General features: G+C 47.7%; 1 protein-coding gene across 1 annotated transcript in view; it reads left to right on the plus strand.

Annotated features, from left to right (window-relative positions):
* Positions 1–1,814, plus strand: part of GLIS1 (GLIS family zinc finger 1) — a 285,319-nt gene extending 283,505 nt beyond the window's left edge. Inside the window, 1 exon segment of the mRNA XM_054037066.1 lies at positions 1,188–1,814. Coding sequence (XP_053893041.1) covers positions 1,188–1,324 — 137 coding nt within the window. The 3' untranslated portion in view covers positions 1,325–1,814.
* The last annotated feature ends 18,753 nt before the right edge of the window (positions 1,815–20,567 follow it).

The following is a 20,567-nucleotide window of genomic DNA, read 5'->3' on the forward strand; positions in this document are numbered from 1 at the left end:
GAGGTGACACAGAATGTGCAGAGTGGGGTGTGAGCATAACACAGCATCAATGCTTCATGCAGTAGGTGGGGTTTGAGACGTCTTTGGAAGGAGGACGCTTAGCAAGCTACTCAAGGCCACACAGAAGAATAGTGGGCTTTGGAGTGGATAAAGGAAACAAAAGGGTCAGTGAAGAGGGAAGCTTGGGCACAGAGAGAGGAGGAAGTATCGGAGCAGTGGCAAGATTTGAAGAGGAGATCTTAGTCAATATCACTTTAAACTGTTTCTGGGAATGGGATTTAAAGAAATCATTTTACACAAGGGAAACTATTCAGGTATATTGGACTACATTGAAATCCACTTACCTATGTGAGTGCATAACTAGTCTTGCTGCAGTCAGCATCAGGCACAAAGTGCATATACTGTTCCTTTTCAAACAAGTAGTGTGGAGCGATATGTATCATGTCAATAAGAGTTCAGCCTGATTAAGAATTGGGGACAAAATCCTGCCTTCACTCAAAGGCCTGCTACGAGTAGGGCAGTAGAAGAGCAGTACCAGCAGAATGGAAGGCCCATTGGAGATTCGGCCAGTATAGGCAGCCAGAGGGCACCATGCTTCACAACATTCCTTACCAAAGGAACACCCTGTGCCCCGATGCTGACTCCAGAGTGCACGCAGGGGCACCAGGAGCCTGAGAAAACCCCAAATTGTAGAACGCAGGCCACACCCCGGGGAGACAGCTGGTGCAGTAGCCAGATTCCTCCAGGATCTCAAGAATGTCTGGGGCACACATGAAATATTTCCAGATCCTCAAAGTACCTTTAAAAGAGAAAAATATACAACACAATCTGTCTGCAGCACTTTCAGAACACTATCTAGGATCCTTGTCCATCCATTGCTTTGACATGTCCTAGTAACAGTAATTCCTCCAGAGAGGCATACTGTGACACACCCACACCAGTAGCCAGATTAACTTCACTCACACAGGGGTACCCGTACAAAGCAGTGAATGGAAACTCATGCACAATGACACAAATTATGAGGCTAGTTTTCATATTGTCTAAGTGAGGCGTTGGTGGTGACTTCTGCTGTCTGATTAACGTGAGGCTTCACTACGTATCTCTAGGACTCAGACTTGTGCTTCCTGCTTCAGCCCTCATATGTACTGTGGTGCTAAATCATGCTCATATGCTTTTCCTGCTCTCAGGCTACGATGTAATTTCTGAAGCACAATGTGGGTCTGAAGAAGCAGTCACCAATGGAACTGAAGAAAATGGATTTTTCCAAAATGGTGCTTTTGATCATTGTTTGAATCACATTCCTTCCATCTATACAGATACCTAAGAACAGCTTTATCCTTTGTTTCCTTTATTATTACTATAACTGTATACGTAGTAACAGAAACGCTGTTCCAGTACTTTTATTTAGTCTGTATCTCTATGTGCTCATTTAAATAAACACCTCACATTTACCAATCCATTTTATAAATGAATATACTGTATAAGAAAAGTTATTGGAACCTGTTCCTTTGCTGTGGCACTTTGAATTTCATGCTTTAAGGGAATGAGGAGCATTTGAAACAGCTTGTTTTATCATTTCTTAGTAAGAATGTAAATGTAAGTTATATAATAACTTGTAAAGATTTTTTTCTGAAATGTATGTTTTCAATTTGAGACTGTTGTTCCCTTTAATCGTTTTAGTTTCTTTCATTGGAAATTTTCTTGACTAAACGGACTTCTTTAATCACAGACCTCATGTATATAAAGCCTTCATTTGCTCAGCTGGTTTTATATTTTCAATTTTACAAGAAAGCATTAAAAACTGGATACAAGTATACTGTTGTTTCTTACCTTCAGTCTGATAAACCCTGATCTATTCAAGAAAGCTGCTCAATTATTTAACCTAATAGACATATTTACCTCTTAGATAGCTGCAAGCAGTCTAGGCCAGGGGTGGGCAAACTTTATGGCCTGAGGGCCACATCGGGGTATGAAAATTGTAGGGCGGGCCATGAATGCTCACGAAATTGGGGGTAGGGGTGTGGGAGGGGGTGAGGGCTCCAGGGTGGGGCCAGAAATGAGGAGTTCAGGGCGTGGGAGGGGGCTCCGGGTTGGAGTGCGGGGGGGTGATGAAGGGTTTGGGGTGCGGGGGGGGCTCCAGGCTGGGACCAAGGGGTTTGGAGGATGGGAGGGGGATCAGGGCTGTGACAGGGATTGGGGCGTGGGACGTGCTCAGGAGTACAGGCTCTGGGCGGTGCTTACCGCAAGCAGCTCCCGGAAGCATGTCCCCCCTCTGGCACTGAGGTGCAGCCAGGCGGCTCTGCACGCTGCCCTGTCCGCAGGCACCACCCCTGCCTGCAGGCACCACCCTGCAGCTCCCATTGGCCGGGAACCACAGCCAATGGGAGCCTCCGCATACTCGCACCGTTAAACAATAGAATACCAATTGAAATGTATTAAATATTTTTGGATATTTTCCTACATTTTCAAATATATTGATTTCTATTACGACACAGAATACAAAGTTGTAAGTTGCACTTTCACAATAGAGATCGCACTACAGTACTTGTACGAGGTGAATTGAAAAGTACTGTTTCTTTTGTTTACCATTTTTACAGTGGAAATATTTGTAATCAAAAATAAATATCAAGTGAGCACTGTACACTTTGTATTCTGTGTTGTAATTGAAATCAATACATTTGTAAATGTAGAAAACCTCCCAAAATATTTAAATAAATGGTATTCTATTACTGTTTAAGTGCGATTAAGCGTGATTCATTTTTGTAATCGCTTGAAAGTCCTAATATATATATAATTCTCCCAGCAAAATGACTGACCAAGTATTATTATTTTATCAACTACAATTGATTAATAACATAGTAAAAGCATCTTGATTGGTTAGTAACTTAGAATGGTTAATAATTAAATCACGCAGTGATTTAATATCATGTGCTGCAAAGAGCCACAGAAGACACATTAACGAGCCACTTGCAGCTTGCGAGCCTCAGTGTGAGTATCACTGAATTAGAGGCAATGGCAATGAATAATAAATAGAAGGAAAGAATTTAAAGACACAAGGGACAGCCAGGAGGGTAGACAAAGTCCCTTTATGTGTTAGTTTTCGCTCAGTACCCAGTTCCAACATGTACTCGATAAAAGGGCAATAGGGGGTAGCAGTTGGACGCTGCTGTGTTAGGGTTACCATTCGTCCGGATTTACCCGGACATGTCCTCCTTTTTGTGCTAAAAATAGCGTCCGGGGGGAATTTGTAAAGCACTCACAATGTCCGGGATTTCCCCCCCGCAGAGCAGAGCGAGCGGCTGGGAGGGCTGCAGGGAAGTCCCGGGCTGGACTCAAGAGCAGCTGTAGAGGAGCCGGATCCGCCCTGCATTCTGAGCCGGCAGCTCCCTTGCAGCCCAATCCGGCAGCACTGTGCAGGGCCAGACCGGGTTTTGTTGTGCAGGGCCAGGGACCGGGTTTTGTTGTGCTGGGGAGCGCAGCCACGTGTCCGGCTCGGCTGCACAGAGCCCAACACCCTGTTCTGAGCAGCAGGGTAAGGAGGTCAGGGGGCAGGAAGGTTCTGGAGGTGGCAGTCAAGAAACGGGGGGGGGGCTTTTTGGGGGGAGTGGAGAAAGTTTTGGGCAGTCAGGGTACAGGTAGGGGGTAGGGTCCTGGGGGGCAGTTGGGGGGGGGTCTTAGGAGGGGGCAGTTAGGGGACAAGGAACAGGGAGTCTTAGGTAGGGGGTGGGGTTCTGGAGGGCAGTTAGGAGCAGGGGTCCCAGGAGGGGGCAGTCAGGGGACAAGGAGCAGGGGGGGAGTGTTTGGGAGTTCTGGGGGGGGCTGTCAGGTGGCAGGGGTGGGGAGATGGATCGGAGCAGTCAGGGGACAGGGAGCAGAGGGGTTTAGATGGGTTGGGAGTTCTGGGGGGGGGCTGTCAGGGGGTGGGGAGTGGTTGGATGGGGCGTGGGAGTCCCAGGGGTCTGTCTGGGGGTGGGGGTGTGGATAAGGGTTGGGGCAGTCAGGGGACAAGAGGCAGGGAGGCTTAGATAGGGAGTGGAGTCCTGGGGGGCAGTTAGGGGCAGGGGTCCCAGGAGGGGGCAGTCAGGGGACAAGGAACGGGGGGAGGGTTGGGGGTTCTGGGGGGGCGGGAAGTGGGAGGGGCAGGGGCGGGGCTAGGGCGGGGCTCCTCCCGTCCTCTTTTTTTCTTGCTGAAATATGGTAACCCTATGCTGTGTTTCCCCCTTGCTCCCACAGGCACCATGAGGGAACGGAGAGGTGGTCAGGGCACAGGCCTGGCCCCAGTACACACTGATGCTGATCTCAAGCCACAAATGGGCTCCACACAGACAATGAACCACTAAGTGCCACTCATTTCCAGCCCACCACCCCCACACAACTGTAGCTCAGCGTAGAAAATATTCACCAATGTAAAACTGGCCGATGATTATTTCTGAGGTTGGGTTTTCCCCCTTCCCGGGCTATGTTCTTCAAGTGGGCTGGCTTCACTCCTTTGGCTCCTGCGATGAGGTCAAGGGGCCTGGCTCAGAACCTCCTTGCTCACATGTGTGCCAGAGGGGACCTTGCAGCCAGCGCCAGCAGCTCATCTCTCTAGGCAGTCCAGCTCATCAGCCAGTATTTCTGGCTTCCCCTGCTCCCTGGCTGCAAACTGGGCCTCCAGGCCCCAGCTCCCTGGAACAATGAAGGGAGGGACTATGCACTGTCATTTAATTAAGTCCCAGCTGTGGGACAAGCTGGTGAATAAGAGGAAGCTTCAGGTTGGTCACCACACACCTGGGTGAGAGAAAGCAAACTGTCAGGCACCTGACTGCAGAAAATCAGCAAATTCTACAGCAAAAAAAAAAAATGCTGAATTTTTTGGAAAAAATACCATATTCTGGAGCTGCACAAGCAGCATCCACAGGGGACTCATTGAACTGAATGGGGCAATTCATAGGCAGGCATCCTATACTGGTTTATATGCTGTTCACATGGCTGAGGTTTCCTCTGCAGCCATCAGGTTAAATAACCATCATGCACACGCTTTTTTTTAATGAAAACGAAGCGCAGGTCTATGGCAAGGAGTGAATTCTGCAGCCATATTTGTTGCTAACGTATCTTCAAAGCTAAGTCCCTGAAGAAGGAGGAGGGTACCGCTAAACCCAGAGGTTACAGTCACCCTTGCCGCTTGATGTATGTGTATGACCCATGTGTCATGTTCAGATGCTCCAGAATGTACATGTTGCGCAAAAAAAAAAAAAGTTTCTAGCCTTGCTGGTGGTGATGACAATGTTCCCAGTGTGTTTTGCGTGTAAAGTAATGGCATCCCACATCTGCAACCAGCCTAACAATAAGTCTGAGGGGAGTATACGTCCACATTCCTTACCACCCTGTTGAGCTCAGCGTAACATCACAAAAGCCCAGTGCTGAGGCTTTAACAATGTCAGCATTAACTAGTTCATTGCTGATCAGTATAACAGATGGGGTAGCGAAGGGGTGGGTGGGAGTGTACTCCATGGAGGACAGAATTGGAAGTCGCCACAGGGAAAGAACTAGAGAGTAAGAAAACTTCCTAACTGCCAGCGTGGTTAAGCACTAGGGAGGTTGTGACATCTCCATCATTGGAGATTTTTAAGAGCAGGTTGGACAAACACCTGTCAGGGACGGTCTAGATAATACTTAGTCCTGCCATGATTGTAGGGGACTGGACTAGACGACCTCTTGAGGTCCCTTCCAGTCCTATGATTCTATGAAACAGAAAAGGGGGCGAAATGGTGAAAGGTGGCTGGTGAATGAAGCTCAACAAAGGCCAAGAATAACTGTGCTCCTGAAATGGCGCATAGTGTCCTACCGAGAGCTGCTGAATGTGATGTCATACAGGTGTCAAAAAGAGCAGGAAACCTAGTGCAAAAGACCATAGGCGCTGCATGCCTAACGTATGTACCAGGCCTGAAGAGCAACACAGCCGGATACAGCAAGACTTCGAGAGGAGCAGGCGCCACAACCCGTGCAATACATGCTAGAAGCTACCGTGCCTCATGCCATACACCAGTTCTAGTAATGGCCTCAGGGCTAACATTTGCTTAATAGTTTCGTGTCTTTGTGATCTTGGGAAAACTGGATCAAATTTCAGAGGGGTAGCCGTGTTAGTTTGGATCTGTAAAAATCGACAGCGAGTCCTGTGGAACATTATAGACTAACAGATGTATTGGAGCATAAGCTTTTGTGGGTGAATACCCACTTCGTCAGACGCATGCATCTGACAAAGTGGGTATTCACCCACGAAAGCTTATGCTCCACTATATCTGTTAGTCTATAAGGTGCCACAGGACTCTCTGTCGATTTTATGGATCAAATTTGTGAGCCCAGTCACAATGTAGTTGTATATACATCACATTAGTTATTTGTGATATAGTATTTAGCTAGATACACATAGTCCACCCTTTTGTAAACTGACATAAAGATAATAAAGTGTGTACTATAGCATGGACATTGAATATTTCATTGAAAATTGCCTTGATTATCTGACTGGAGAACATGACACGGTTTTGGATAAGAAGCAGCATAGCTAACTGAGGACCTAATAATTGAGGCTGTAGCATGGTCCTGTGGAATAAAACCTACTCAACTCCATGTCCTGATATGTCTGCACTATATTATTTTTTAAAGGCTAATACCTCCTAATAATAGCTAGGTGCTGAAACTGTACTGCCACCATTGTGACCACCTCTAGAATATTGAGAGGCAGAGCTAAGGGTTTCTATAGCTAGGCGATATTCCTATAGGCCTACACTATTAGTTTGTTCTGCATGCATTGTAGGCTGTAAAGTGCATTGTAAACGTTCATAGTGCCACTTTGCAGGCCATGCTGCTTACAGATCACTGTGCAGTGGCACATTGCAAGAATCGAAGGTAGCTGATGCTTGACATTAGTGTCAATGCAGCTGTGATCCCTTGATGCCCTCTAGAAGCCTGTTTCTGTATTACAGTACATACAGAGTCATTACCTTGCTTGCAGAACACAGCGAACTTGAACTTGCATGCATCACAGTGGCCACTAACCCAAGGAGACAGTAACATTTTTATGTCCTGAATATTTAATCGCTAAGTGATAATAAGGATTTATATTATTTATGTGCATGGATGAAAGGATTCAAATACTACTCTTATGTAAGCAAGCTTTCAGGCTGGTGTTTGCTAAAAGAAATGCTCAATCTGCACCTCATTGCACAGAACCATATTAAAACACTCTCTCCCATGTACACTACCCTCCAAAGATAGCATACTAGTTAGTCAGGTTTTCTGATCCACCCCCCAGGAAGGGTAACCCCACTGCACAAAAAAAGTGCTTGGCTTATCCTACAGTATGGACTTCAGGGAGTTCGCTCCAAAAGATAAGCAGAGAAATCACTGAGATTCTTTCTAATCGCCCCTATTATATTTCTTATTTGTATTGTTCCCTGCAGCTGCCTGGTGAATCACAGTGCAGAGCTGAGTAGGTATGATGGCAGAATACAATATTTTCAGCCAGCAAATGGAAGTTCACTGCAGTTCCTCAAGCTGTGAATGGTCTAAGATGATCTGGAACATACTGACCATGGGGCAACTGCATGAGTTTAGAACTAGAAAAGCTGCAGCTTATATAGCAGTCTAACCTCTGTCCCACTAGTTCAGAGGTAATAACTTTTCTATGGCCCAACCAAGCAGTTTGCAAAACTTCTTGTATGTTTATAATCGTTACCGGTCTGGTGCCTGTGACTAAGTTCCCTTTACTGCCTTCCAAGCCACAATCGTGAACACCTCTGGCTCACAACCATGAGCTGCCAATACAACATGAAAGGAAAAATAGCTGGTAGTTTGCTTGGGTTCTGATGGTCTGTTGTGAAAACGTGCATGGTTCTAGCACACAAGTTAATGGTTTGTACTAACACTTGTTCCTCGTTATACCTTTTACAAACAGAACATTTTCAAGGGCACATGTACCGTGTAACATTAGCGGATGCATCTTCTTAGCTGTAAAGAGCTTAAGTGAGCTTTGATAAAATGTCAATACTGTATCAGATATTAAAAACATTATTAAACACAGTGCTTAGCTCTTCCCTGGGCAATTAAAAGTGTGACAAATCTGAGTCACTTCAAACCAATGGCAAAATCCTGCCACCTGAGACCAACTCTACATATGCCAACATAAAAGCAATTTCCTAGAGTAGGAGCTCATCGAGGGAGGTGCTAGCTTTTAAAGACGATAGCGATATTCTTCATCCACTATTCTCGTCTTCTAAAACAACAGCCTCATGGTTTAGCACAACTAGAATAACTGTATTTTAGGTGCCAAACTGAGCACTTTTACCCAGTGCTAGTACAAGTAAAAATTCCATTAAAGTCAGTGCGAATTGTTTCTGTGATGGGGTGTCCCCCACAGAAGACCTGAAAGGGTTAAAGTGGCTGGGTGGGCCAATTAACTGTCTAGGCCGCACCTGGAAGAGGAACCAGGACTAATTAGAGCTGAAGCTGAGCTGGACAGGAACAGGAGGGGCTGTATAAAGCCCAGTAGCTGAGACTAGAAGGGGACTATAGGGAGGCAGGAGTACAGGATGGATTGTGCAGACTTTGATGGCTAGTTGTAGGGTACCTGGGCTAGAACCCAATGTAGAGGGCGGGTCTGCCTTTCCCTAATAGACACTAGAGAAGAGGCACTGTTAAGGGGCAGTGGGTCCTGAGAGACTTTGATGTGTGTGAGTTCCCTGGAAGGGGAAAACCACAGTGATGTGGCCATAGGGCCAAGCCACAAAATGAGAGCAGGCAAGTACTCAGAGCATGAGACAGAGTCACAGATCGTAACCACAGGATGGGGCTTCAGCCTGGCAGAGCTAATCCCCAGATGTGTGCTCCAGTGGTGAGTAGAGCACCCTTTGACGGGACCAGAGATGCAACTAATAGCCAAGTCCCTACATCTTTAATCATAGCTCTAAAAAAGATCAGCAATGGATGCTTGCATGCTGTCAGAGGTCATCCTCTGGAAAACACAATAACCAAATGCTGTACAATCTTCTTAATCCTATCATGGTGCTGGTTGAGTGTTTAGACCAGCTGTTCTCTGGTCACCTTGTTGATGAACCTGCAAACCATATGTATGGCTATAATTGTGTTAAATTCTTTTCATGCCTAGATAAGTGTTAGGATAAATTCATGGAGGTTAAGTCCATTAATGGCTATTAGCCAGGACGGGTAAGGAATGGTGTCCCTAGCCTCTGTTTGTCAGAGGGTGAGATGGATGGCAGGAGAGAGATCACTTGATCATTACCTGTTAGGTTCACTCCCTCTGGGGCACCTGGCATTGGTCACTGTCGAAAGACAGGATACTTGGCTGGATGGACCTTTGGTCTGACCCAGTACGGCTGTTCTTATGTTCTTAGGAGTAAGGTCAAGGATCAGGATCTATTCTGTTTGCCCTAACATAAAATGAACCAGTTAACATGATTATCTCTTAATAACATAGCTATACCCAAAGGAAAAGTCAGACACTTTCTTATGTTCCTCCTGTCAGTGGAAGCTATCCAGGTGTTTGGACCCAAATCTGCAAAGGCAACTACCTCCCATTGATTTCATACATACATACAAGTGAAGCTCTGTTCTCAGCTTCATTATTCAGATGTAGGCCATCCAGTACAAAACAATACCCATTGGCTAACTAGTATAAATAGTTTGCAGTACCACTTTAGTCCAAAATTTTCGAAAATGCTTAGGAGCAGATTTTCAAACAATAGGAAGGCACTTGTGAAAGGCCTCCTAGGCACACAAGCAGGTTAAGCACCTAACTCTCATTGGAATCAATGCACCTCTCTGCATCTTTAGGCACCTAAGTACCTTTGCAAATATAGCCGTAGGTGATTTTGTGTATCTGGATAGGTATGATGGCAGAATACAATATTTTCAGCCAGCAAATGGAAGTCCCATAATTGAGATCCCATAAAGGGACCTCATCTTCAGAGGGTGAATGGTCGGCACTTCATTAAAATCCCATCTCTTTAAGGTGACCAGTTGGCACCCACAATCAATACTCACTTTTTTAAGATTCTGGCCTTAAATTATAAAGGAGTTGAGTCAGACCCCACAAGCACAGGGATTCCATCACCCACCCCCAAAGTATGTACAACCAGGGGACCATATGCATTGTCTGCACCACCATACCGCTCCCACAAAAGGGTTAAGAAGCTTTAATATGCAGCCAGGGCTCCCTGTAAGCCCCTCTCAGGAAGGCTGCCTCTGAGGTATTATAGGGCAAAAGCCACTAGGATGTCTCCTTGATATAGAAGAAGGAGCTTCCCATTTGTAAATGAATGGTTTGGGCAAGAAACATAATAATACATAGAAGTTTATCAAGGGAACCACAGCTAGATCGTGGATCAGAAATCGATGGGACAAAAGGGTGGTTGTCTGTCTTAGCCAATGTTTTGCCATTTAATTCAAAGCAGAGGGAGACCACTTTATTGCTGGAATGTTACTTGAGAGACCTAATTTGAAGGTGGATCTGGAGTATCCATTCCAGAATGATTAATGCAGGTAGATCCAGAACAGTTATTAATGCCTCCCTGCTGGCATAATGGAAGGAAGAGGAAGTAGAGCAACCAATTATTTAAATACCAGCAGTCACCTAAGCTGTAAGACGTGTGGGGTCAGCAGACACACAGGACGATGCACTCAAAAACGAAACCAGGGCAATGACTTTAAGTCAAAATCAATAGAGACAAACCGTTATTCTACCACCTCAGATAGCATTAATGGCAAGAGAGCAGATAACCAGTCAATGTCTCAGTGTGCTGACGCATCTGGGTTTTCTTTTGTTATATTGTCACATCATAATAAAGCAAGTGTGTAAACTCAACCCCCTGCGTGAGGTAAAATGCTCACAAGTTCTACAGCTTTTGAACTAAGGACAGAGGAGGATCTAAGAGTATCATATCCAAAGTCTAACAAAGCTTTAATATTGGCAGAGACAAAGAACAGGACAACTTGTATTCACTAATGACAGAGATATTGAAGGGAAATACATTGTCAGTTTTTGAATGGTGGCTTATAAAGGGTAGTTTGCTTTTAATTTTTGGAACAAAAACTCCTTTTTAAAAGGATAGTTCTGTCAAAAATACAACCCGCCAAACATATTTTATCAATTATTTCAGAAGTACATCACAACAATCAGCTTATGCGAAACCACACAATGATTCACGTAGGTCTGGAATATTTAAGCATAGCAGCTGTAGTGATTACTTCATTTAAGAATCTGTGTGATTCAGGTTTCCTGTAAACTAAAAGAATAGGTTCAAAGAAATACCTCAACTTCCTAATTTGTGATGGTGTGGTTTGGGAGGTTATCCATAAGAGATAAACTAGACAATAAAACAAGATAGTTGCTTGTGTACTTCATTATTCTCCTTTATTATATTTAAGCAGTGAAGTGTCTAATATATTCTTTTCCTTGAGACACTTACTACTTGGTAGATTTCTCTTGGTGGTGCTGTAACCAGTAACTGCAAGTATCTGATGATTGGAATTAGGCTTTATAATAGAAAACTATTGCTCTAGGGAATGAAAGTGTGACTTGTGGTTTTATTGGCCATCATGTTTTCAATCCAGGCAACACAATTTAAATAATAAATAACTATACAAAGGAGTAATGGTTTTCCCTCTGAAATTAAAACCCCAGTCATTATCTTTATATATGTGTCTGCACAATATACATTAGGAATGGGCCAAGAGATGGCATTCCCATCCAGATTACGTTGAGTATAGGAAATGAAATTCAGGTTTGAAGCTTAACCATCTTGAGTGGTACAAATCTTAGGAGACCTGCAGTTCTTGTGACATTTCCACACTCTTGGGCTGCATCCAAACCAGATCCATTAAGTAGGGTCCATTCCAATTTTTTTTATCTGATCCAGATTTGTATTGTGCAGAGCCAATTTTCCCCTCATTTGTTAACTGTCGTACATCACCAGCTACAACAATGGTCCTCCTCTTAATGAATTATGGAGATGCGCTTGCAAAATAGGATAAATGTGAAACTTTGCAAATGTATGGGTACATCATAGAATGCCAAAACAACAACTGTTTGTCATCATTGTAACGAGGCAACGTCACCCAGTAATTCAGGAGATCAGTCAATCAGTTCTGACCTAAAAGGTATATATAAAGAAGTATAACAAAAGTTATCAGATATCATGCCCTAAAAATATAAATTTAATAAATGTAACTTCTAGCTCAGGGGGGAGATTTAGCTGTTGCCAATGGAATAGGATACTGTTACTCTGAGTCCTTGTAACCATTTCAGCTATATTAGATTCAATTTCCTGCTGCCCAACTGGTCCAACAATCAACATTTTCCACCCGAACTCTCCCAGATACAATCAACTGCAGAATGGAGACTCAAAATGACATGGAGTTTTAAGGAAGAGAGCATAAAGGGGACACTCCTCATGGCATTAGAGCAACCCAGAAGAGAGCTGCAGTCCAAGAATGTGTAGAGAAGGGACCTTCAGCTGCACATATGAGGGAGACACTGGAGGAACCACTGGGAGTTTCAACATGGGTCCAACCCCCACCTCTGGTTCTAGCGTCCTTTATATTCCTCTTGAAGGTCCTCCCTTTCCCATTTACTGTCACATGCCTCCTGGGATTCTGCTCTAATCCTTTTCTCAGTTTTAGCTCCTCATCAACCAGACTTTCTGGAGACATCCTCCGAGCTCCTACCCTGCCTGACTCTGGAAACATGCCCTTGCTTTATATCTTCTCAGGAAGGGAGAATAACTAACCCAGTTTCCAAGGATACACTTTTAATTCTGTATGATAACTTTTAAGGTAACTACCATAAACAGCAAGGAACTACAGAGTGGGTTAAAGAGAAACTTACACGTTTTCTAGATATTAATAATGACTGATGGCAGCTCTGCAAGCAACATCAGGGGAAAAAAGAACTATGACTAAGTTATTCTTAAAATGATGACTAACTACATGGAAATAATTAGCCATTGTAAAATTCTTTTAATCTAGATTGTATAAAGAACAGTCTAAAATTCCATTGTTACCATTTTAATAAAATCCATACAAGTAAAAACCAGTTATACAATGATAACATTTCTATTAATAATTACAAGAATTAGAGTAATAGAAGAACACCCAGAGAGCTGACAGCTGTATTCCATTTAATTTTAATGTTGGTAAAAAGTTATGGGCCAAATTCAACCCCAGTGTAAACTCTACTGAAATCAGTGGAATTATACCACAGATTAAAATGTACATACCCAGGGCTAGATTAAAGATATTAAAACAGGGTGCAAGAATTGTAGAACCATCCTGAAGTCAAAGGACTCTCATTTGCAGATGAGACCTGAAGGCTCCCCATTTAGATGGGAGCACAACTTTGCTTTATGGTCTGTCCAACTACTCAAAGCTGCAAAATTAGTCTAACCAAGAAAGACATTTTTCTTTAAACATGTATCTAAAAAGTAGAAAGCATTGGGGTAGCTGGAGTCCTGAAGCGACTGAGCTGTCTACCTGCTTTGCTTTGAGATTAACAGAGTTAATCCATACCCATGATAGAAGTATTTTTATAGTGGATGGCAAGCCAGGAAAAAAAATAGAGTAATTCTTCTGTGCCATCATGGATTTTTGGCTGTAGCCAACAGCTCTCATTCAACAACTCACCCTGCCCACACTCAAGCCACCCAAGCTGATCGAAATTTAAAAAATAACAGCACTTCTGGCCTTCTGCAATTTAGAAATTCCTTCCTCATTTACTAGAAAATGGTTCTTAATTTTCTAAACGGTTGCAAGTTTCAGGCTCAGAGTTAACTGGCAAACAGAATGAGGGCACAGCACCCAGGAGAGCCCACATCTCTAAAACACCCTGTGACGGGTTGGATCACAGAAACCCCCCTGGGAGCTGCCACCAGATGTGCAAAGACTACCTCTGCTTCTGTTTTCCCTGCCAGCTCAGGACTCCAGCACCCTGTCTTGCTGAGCCAGACACTCCCATCTGGCTCCAGACACAGATCCAGGGTCAGAATCTCCTGTCCCAAAGCTGCAAGTTTACCTGAAAACAGCTCGCAGTAGTGCGCTTGTCTTTAGCACTCAGATGCCCAACTCCCAATGGGGTCTAAATCCAGATAAATCCGTTTTACCCTGCATAAAGTTTATGCAGGGCAAACTCATAAATTGTTTGCCCTCTATAACACTGATAGAGAGATATGCACAGTTGTTTGCTCCCCCAGGTATTAATACATACTCTGAGTGAATTACTAAATAGAAAGCGATTTTATTAAATACAGACAGTAGGATTTAAGTGGTTCAAAGTAGTAACAGACAGAACAAAGTAAGTCACAAGCAAAATAAAATAAAATGCGCAAATCTATGCCTAATCAAACTGAATACAGATAATCTCACCCTCAGAGATGCTTCAGTAAGTTTTTCTCAGACTGGACACCTTCCAGGCCTGGGCACAATTCTTTCCCCTGGTGCAGCTCTTGTTGCAGCTCAGGTGATAGCTAGGGGATTCTTCATGATGGCTTCTCTCCCTCTCTGTTTTCTTCCCCCCTTTATATATCTTTTGCATAAGGCGGGAACTCTTTGTCTCTCTGGGTTTCCACCCCCACCTCACTGGAAAAGCACCAGGTTAAAGATGGATTCCAGTTCAGGTGACATGATCACATGTCACTGCAAGACTTCATTACTCACTTGCCAGCACACACATATACAGGAAGACTCACAGGTAAATACAGCCATCTGCAGACAATGGGAGTCATCAAGATTCCAAACCATCATTAATGGTCCACACTTTACACAATTACAATAGGCCCTCAGAGTTACATTTTATATTTCTAGTTTTGGATACAAGAGTGGTACATTTATACAAATCAGATGATCATACTCAGTAGATTATAAGCTTTGTAATGATACCTTACAAGAGACCTTTTGCATGAAGCATATCCCAGTTACGTAGGGTTACCATACGTCCGGATTTTCCCGGACATGTCCGGCTTTTTGGGCTCCAAATCCCCGTCCGGGGGGAAAGCCCAAAAAGCCGGACATGTCCGGGAAAATCGGGACATGCCGGCCGGCGGTGCGGGTGCTCGGAGATCGGGCCGGGGGCTCCGGCGGGGCCGGGTCGGGTCGGCCGGGCCGGGGCCTCCGGCGGGGCCGGGTTGGGTCGGGTCGGCCGGGCCGGGGCCTCCGGCGAGGCCGGGCCGGGGCCTCCGGCGGGGCCGGGTCCGGTCGGGCTGGGTCGGCCGGGCCGGGGCCTCCGGCGGGGCCAGGTTGGGTCGGGTCGGCCGGGCCGGGGCCTCCGGCGGGGCCGGGTCGGGTCGGGTCGGCCGGGCCGGGGCCTCCGGCGGGGCCGGGTCGGGTCGGGTCGGCCGGGCCGGGGCCTCCGGCGGGGCCGGGTCGGGTCGGCCGGGCCGGAGCCTCCGGCGGGGCCGGGTCGGGTTGGCTGGGCCGGGGCCTCCGGCGGGGCCGGTCGGGTCGGGTCGGCCGGGCCGGGGCCTCCGGCGGGGCCGGTCGGGTCGGGTCGGCCGGGCCGGGGCCTCCGGCGGGGCCGGTCGGGTCGGCCGGGCCGGGGCCTCCGGTGGGGCCGGGTCGGGTCGGGGCCTCCGGCGGGGCCGGTCGGGTCGGCCGGGCCGGGGCCTCCGGCGGGGCCGGGTCGGGTCGGGTTGGCCGGGCCGGGGCCTCCGGCGGGGCCGGTCGGGTCGGCCGGGCCGGGGCCTCCGGCGGGGCCGGTCGGGTCGGCCGGGCCGGGGCCTCCGGCGGGGCCGGCCGGGCCGGGGCCTCCGGCGGGGCCGGCCGGGCCGGGGCCTCCGGCGGGGCCGGTCGGGTCGGCCGGGTCGGGGCCTCCGGCGGGGCCGGGTCGGGTCGGGGCCTCCGGCGGGGCCGGTCGGGTCGGCCGGGCCGGGGCGTCCGGCGGGGCCGGGTCGGGTCGGGGCCTCCGGCGGGGCCGGGTCGGGTCGGGTCGGGGCCTCCGGCGGGGCCGGGTCGGGGCCTCCGGTGGGGCCGGGTCGGGTCGGGTTGGCCGGGCCGGGGCCTCCGGCGGGGCCGGTCGGGTCTGGTCGGGGCCTCCGGCGGGGCCGGTCGGGTCGGGTCGGCCGGGCCGGGGCCTCCGGCGGGGCCGGGGCCGGTCGGGTCGGCAGGGCCGGGGGCTCCGGCGGGGGGATCGGGGGTGCCAGCCGGGCCGGGGACTCGGGGGCCGGGCCGGCGGTGCCAGGCCGGGCCGGGGGTGGTGGGCCGGGGCCGGCACCCCAGGGCCGGGGACAGCCTGGACCGCGCCTCCTCCCCCCACACTCCCCCTTACCTGCTTCAGGCTTCCCGCGACTCAAATGTTCGCGGGAAGCAGGGGAGGGGGCGGAGACTTTGGGGAGGGGGCGGAGTTGGGGCGGGGCTGGGGGCGGGGCCGGGCCCCCGTGGAGTGTCCTCCTTTGGGAGGCACAAAATATGGTAACCCTACAGTTACGTTATATTCACTTATTACCGCATTTTCTCTAAAACCATCTCAGTTACATTATATTGACTTATTATCAAGTTTTTATAAAACCATATAGACTGCACAACGTCACACACCCCCTCTAGATCCCTGGCGCACACTCAGTACCTCTTCACATCCCAGGAGTGGCACTAATCTATTTCTGGCCATCTGCATGTATGTTTGAGTGCACAAGTGGAAACCTCTTCAAAACAGACAAATTCCTTGCTCACAGTTACAGGCAAGCCCAGTCCCTTTTCTGGAAGGTCCATTGGCAGTGGAACTAGTGTAGTTGTCTAGCACAGAGGGTTGTATATCTGGATATAAGGGGGCTTGTGCAGGCAATTTGTACTGACTGAGCAACGGTTCACAAGAGAGAGGAAGAAACAGGGTATGGGCTGGCTGATGAAGCAGTGAGAGAGTTAAGCTTCAGCGTCTACCATTGCAAAGCTCCCACAATCTTTCCACTGCCAGCAGCCGCTATAAGAGGCTGCAGTGGTTCCTGCAACCATTAGGCCTGAGTAGCCTCAGGGGAGCAGCTCCCATTGCCTGGCAGGAGGCTTTCATTAGCCTGTGCATGGGCCTGCTACTCAGCTGAGGCACAGGACTCAAGGATTTCATTTGTCCCATAAGTGCTTCCTGAATAGGGTGACCAAGTGTCTGGTTTTCGACCGGAACACCTGGTCGAAAAGGGATCCTGGCAGCTCCAGTCAGCATGGCCGACGGGCCGTTAAAAGTCCAGTCGGCGGTGCTGCGGCGCTAAGGCAGGCGAGTCCCTACCTGTCCTGGCTGGCGCTGCGCTGTGTTGTGAAAGCAGGCAGCGGGTCTGGCTCTTAGGCAGAGGAGGGGCCACAGGGCTCCGCGCACTGCCCCCACCCTAAGCACCAGCTCCACAGTCCGATTGGCCGGGAACCAGCCAATGAGAGCTTGAGGGGCAGTGCCTATGGGCAAGAGCGGCGTGTGGAGCCTCCTGCCCCCACCCCCCTGCCTAGGAGTTGGACCTGCTGGCTGCTTCCGGGGCATGCGCAGCTCAGTGCCAGGACAGGCAGGCAGCCTGCCTTAGCCCCCCCAAACTGCGCTGCTGACCAGAAGCCGCCAGAGGTAAGCGCACGACCCACCCCCAAGCCCCAACCCCCCGCCCCACCCCTGAGCCCCTCTCCCCCTCCCCAGAGCCCCCTCCCTGAACCCCTCATTCCCAGCCCCAGCCCAGAGCCAACACTCCCAGCCCAGAGCCCTCACCCCACTCCTGCACCCCAACCCCCTGCCTCAACCCGCAGCCTCCTCCCGCACTCCAAATCCCTCGGCTCCACCCCCCAGCCTGGAGCCCCCTCGTGCACCGCAAACCCTTCATCCCCAGCCCCACCCTAGAGCCAACACTCCCAGCCCAGAGCCCTCACCCCCTCCCACATCCCAACCTCCTGCCTCAACCCGTAGCCCCCTCCTGCACTCCGAATCCCTCGGCTCCACCTCCCAGCCTGGAGCCCCCTCCTGCACCGCAAACCCTTCATCCCCAGCCCCACCCAGGAGTCCGCACCCCCAGCTGGAGCCCTCACCTCCTCCTACACCCCAACTCCCTGCTCCAGCCCGGAGCTCCCTCCCGCACCCTGAACCCCTCATTTCTGGCCCCGCACCCCCAGTTAGAGCCCTCACCCCCTCCCGCACTCCAACCCCCTGTCCCAGCCCAATGAAAGTGAGTGAGGGTGGGGGGGAGTGAGCCACCGAGGAAGAGGGGATGTAGTGAGTGGGGGCATGGCCTTGGGGCAGGGATGGGGCCTCAGGAAGGGGCTAGGGTGTTCGGTTTTGTGTGACTAGAAAGTTAGAAACCCTATTGCTGAAGCAAGATTAGGTTTTACTGGTACCAAGATAGCTTCCCCATGAACCCTAGTTTAAACTAAATAGAATCCAAGGTGACATCTTCAAATTCTGAAGAGGTTAGGGCCAGATTTGAAAGGCATGTAGGTACCTAAAGATGCAAATAGGCACCTAGTAGGATTTTCTGAAGTGCCTAGATGTCTATCTCCCATTGATTTCAATAGGAGCAAGATGCCTAGGCAACTTTGAAAATCCCAGAGGAGTCTATCAGAATATTTTCAGTCCTAAATAAAATCTGGCCCTTATTGCATAATGATCTTCCTTTCCTAGCTCTTTAGGAGATTTGCCACACATTTTGCTAGAAATTCTCTATGGAACACAAATCTGTTAAAATTATAAACCTAACACTAGTTGGGAACAGACATTGGAAACTGCCAAGAAGTGCATGTATAGAAAACAGTGATTCTAGTCACTCACTCAAGATACTCGATATAGTTGGCAGGGGTGCAAAACTAAACAAATGCAGGTTTACATTTTACTATTTAAAGAATAAAATATTCAACATGAGTTACGTTAACACCTGTCAGGATTTTGGTACATACTCAAATCCACATTTCTAATTTTACTGCTAAGTAATCCCACACTTGGCAGCTACTAGGTAAAGCAAAACACCCAAACGAAACATCTGAAGTAAATTTTAGAATTCTGGAAGAGCCATTTCGGGTGTATGAATGGAGGTCATATGTATAAATGATTAGAAGCTTAAGGAAATATAAATCTTCTGCTTTTCTAAATTGAAAACATACACATTTCTGTAATATTCCCATAACAATTACTGGATATGTTCTCCATTGTAAAAGTGTTTGATAAAATGTTCAATAACCCCTTGGAATAACATTCTTATGCTAGCACAGTTTATGGAGGGCAAAGTAGTTAATTTAGTAAATTACAGCCATGCTGATAATACAAAACTACTACTATTACATTCCCCAGCATCGTCCTGTACCACTCCAAAGAAGAGGCTCTTATTCTCCCTTCCAACAGGTAAAGACAGCAGCACACTAAAATTATAATAAATAAAAGACTCCTGCCCTTATCTGACAGGTATTAATTATTATTATTATTATTAGGTGCCCTCTGTTCAGCATGTGAGGGAAGTTACACACTCACTGTAGTTTTTTTCTCTTAATTATTTTAGAAACAAATTGGTCTGATAATTACTTTTTAATTTCAATTCCCTAATCTTGAACTGAACTGCGAAGCTGGTAATTTTCTCCCTGTGATTCCTGCTACCATGAGCAGTGTGTAGGACCAGCTGCTTGCCAGTCTTCTGGAAGCAGAGAGAACAGAAATTGACAGCATGGGTTTCACTAGAAAGCTGGAGAAAGACCTCCAAGCCAGAAGTCTTCACTTTATTAAGCTCTCCTTTCAACACACTATGATTCCCTCTAGAAACTAGAGGGCCAAGAACTCTGAATTTAACTAACTCCACAGTCACCAGTTCGCACACTGTGCACTCTGCCATATTCACCCCTATGTTTCCTAGGAAGTCTGTAGAGGATGGGGCAGAAATTAGTGCAGGGGAACCATTACTGAGCTAGGGATTAATGGGAGGTCTCATGCCTGGTTGGGAGTTTGTTGCTGGGAGCTGCAATGCTGCTGATGACATGTTCTGTCTGGAAAGGACAATACGCAGTGCTGTGTTCCTGTACTTGCTTTGAAGGCAGAGGCAGTGTGACATGAGCTGCAAGTCTGTTTGCTCTCAAAAACAATGGATATTTTTGAATGTTTACGGAACACAAGAACACTTCTCAACTCAGGTTTATACAGGCACCTGAGGTTAATTAAAACTAGGCTTGCCACCTCCAAAAGTTTTTTTTTTTTTTTTAACGAATCATCTTCCAAAAAAGGCGGATGATATTAGTGGAAAACCATAAGATTTTTAAAAGATTAAATTAGATATTTAGTCCATCTTCTGATTTGCAATTACCTTCCCCAGTGGGTGGGGTTATTGCAGTATTGGCATTGCCAGCTGTCACAGATTTATCATGACTGATGCAAGGTTGGACCCTGCTTCAGGAGACCCTATGCAGGTTGGTGTCCCAGTGCATGAGGCACGGTACAAATACTTTGAACGTTCTTCATGGCAGAGACTTTTGTTTTTTTAAATGTTCTCAGTTACCTATCTGTGAAATGAGTGAATTATAGTAACCCCCCACCAAAGACAGTACGAGGGCTATAGGGCATTTTCTCCCTCTCCTCTTAAAATCATAGA

This window comes from Malaclemys terrapin, chromosome 8 (genome assembly GCF_027887155.1).
Source record: "Malaclemys terrapin pileata isolate rMalTer1 chromosome 8, rMalTer1.hap1, whole genome shotgun sequence".
Classification (NCBI taxonomy): domain Eukaryota; kingdom Metazoa; phylum Chordata; order Testudines; family Emydidae; genus Malaclemys; species Malaclemys terrapin.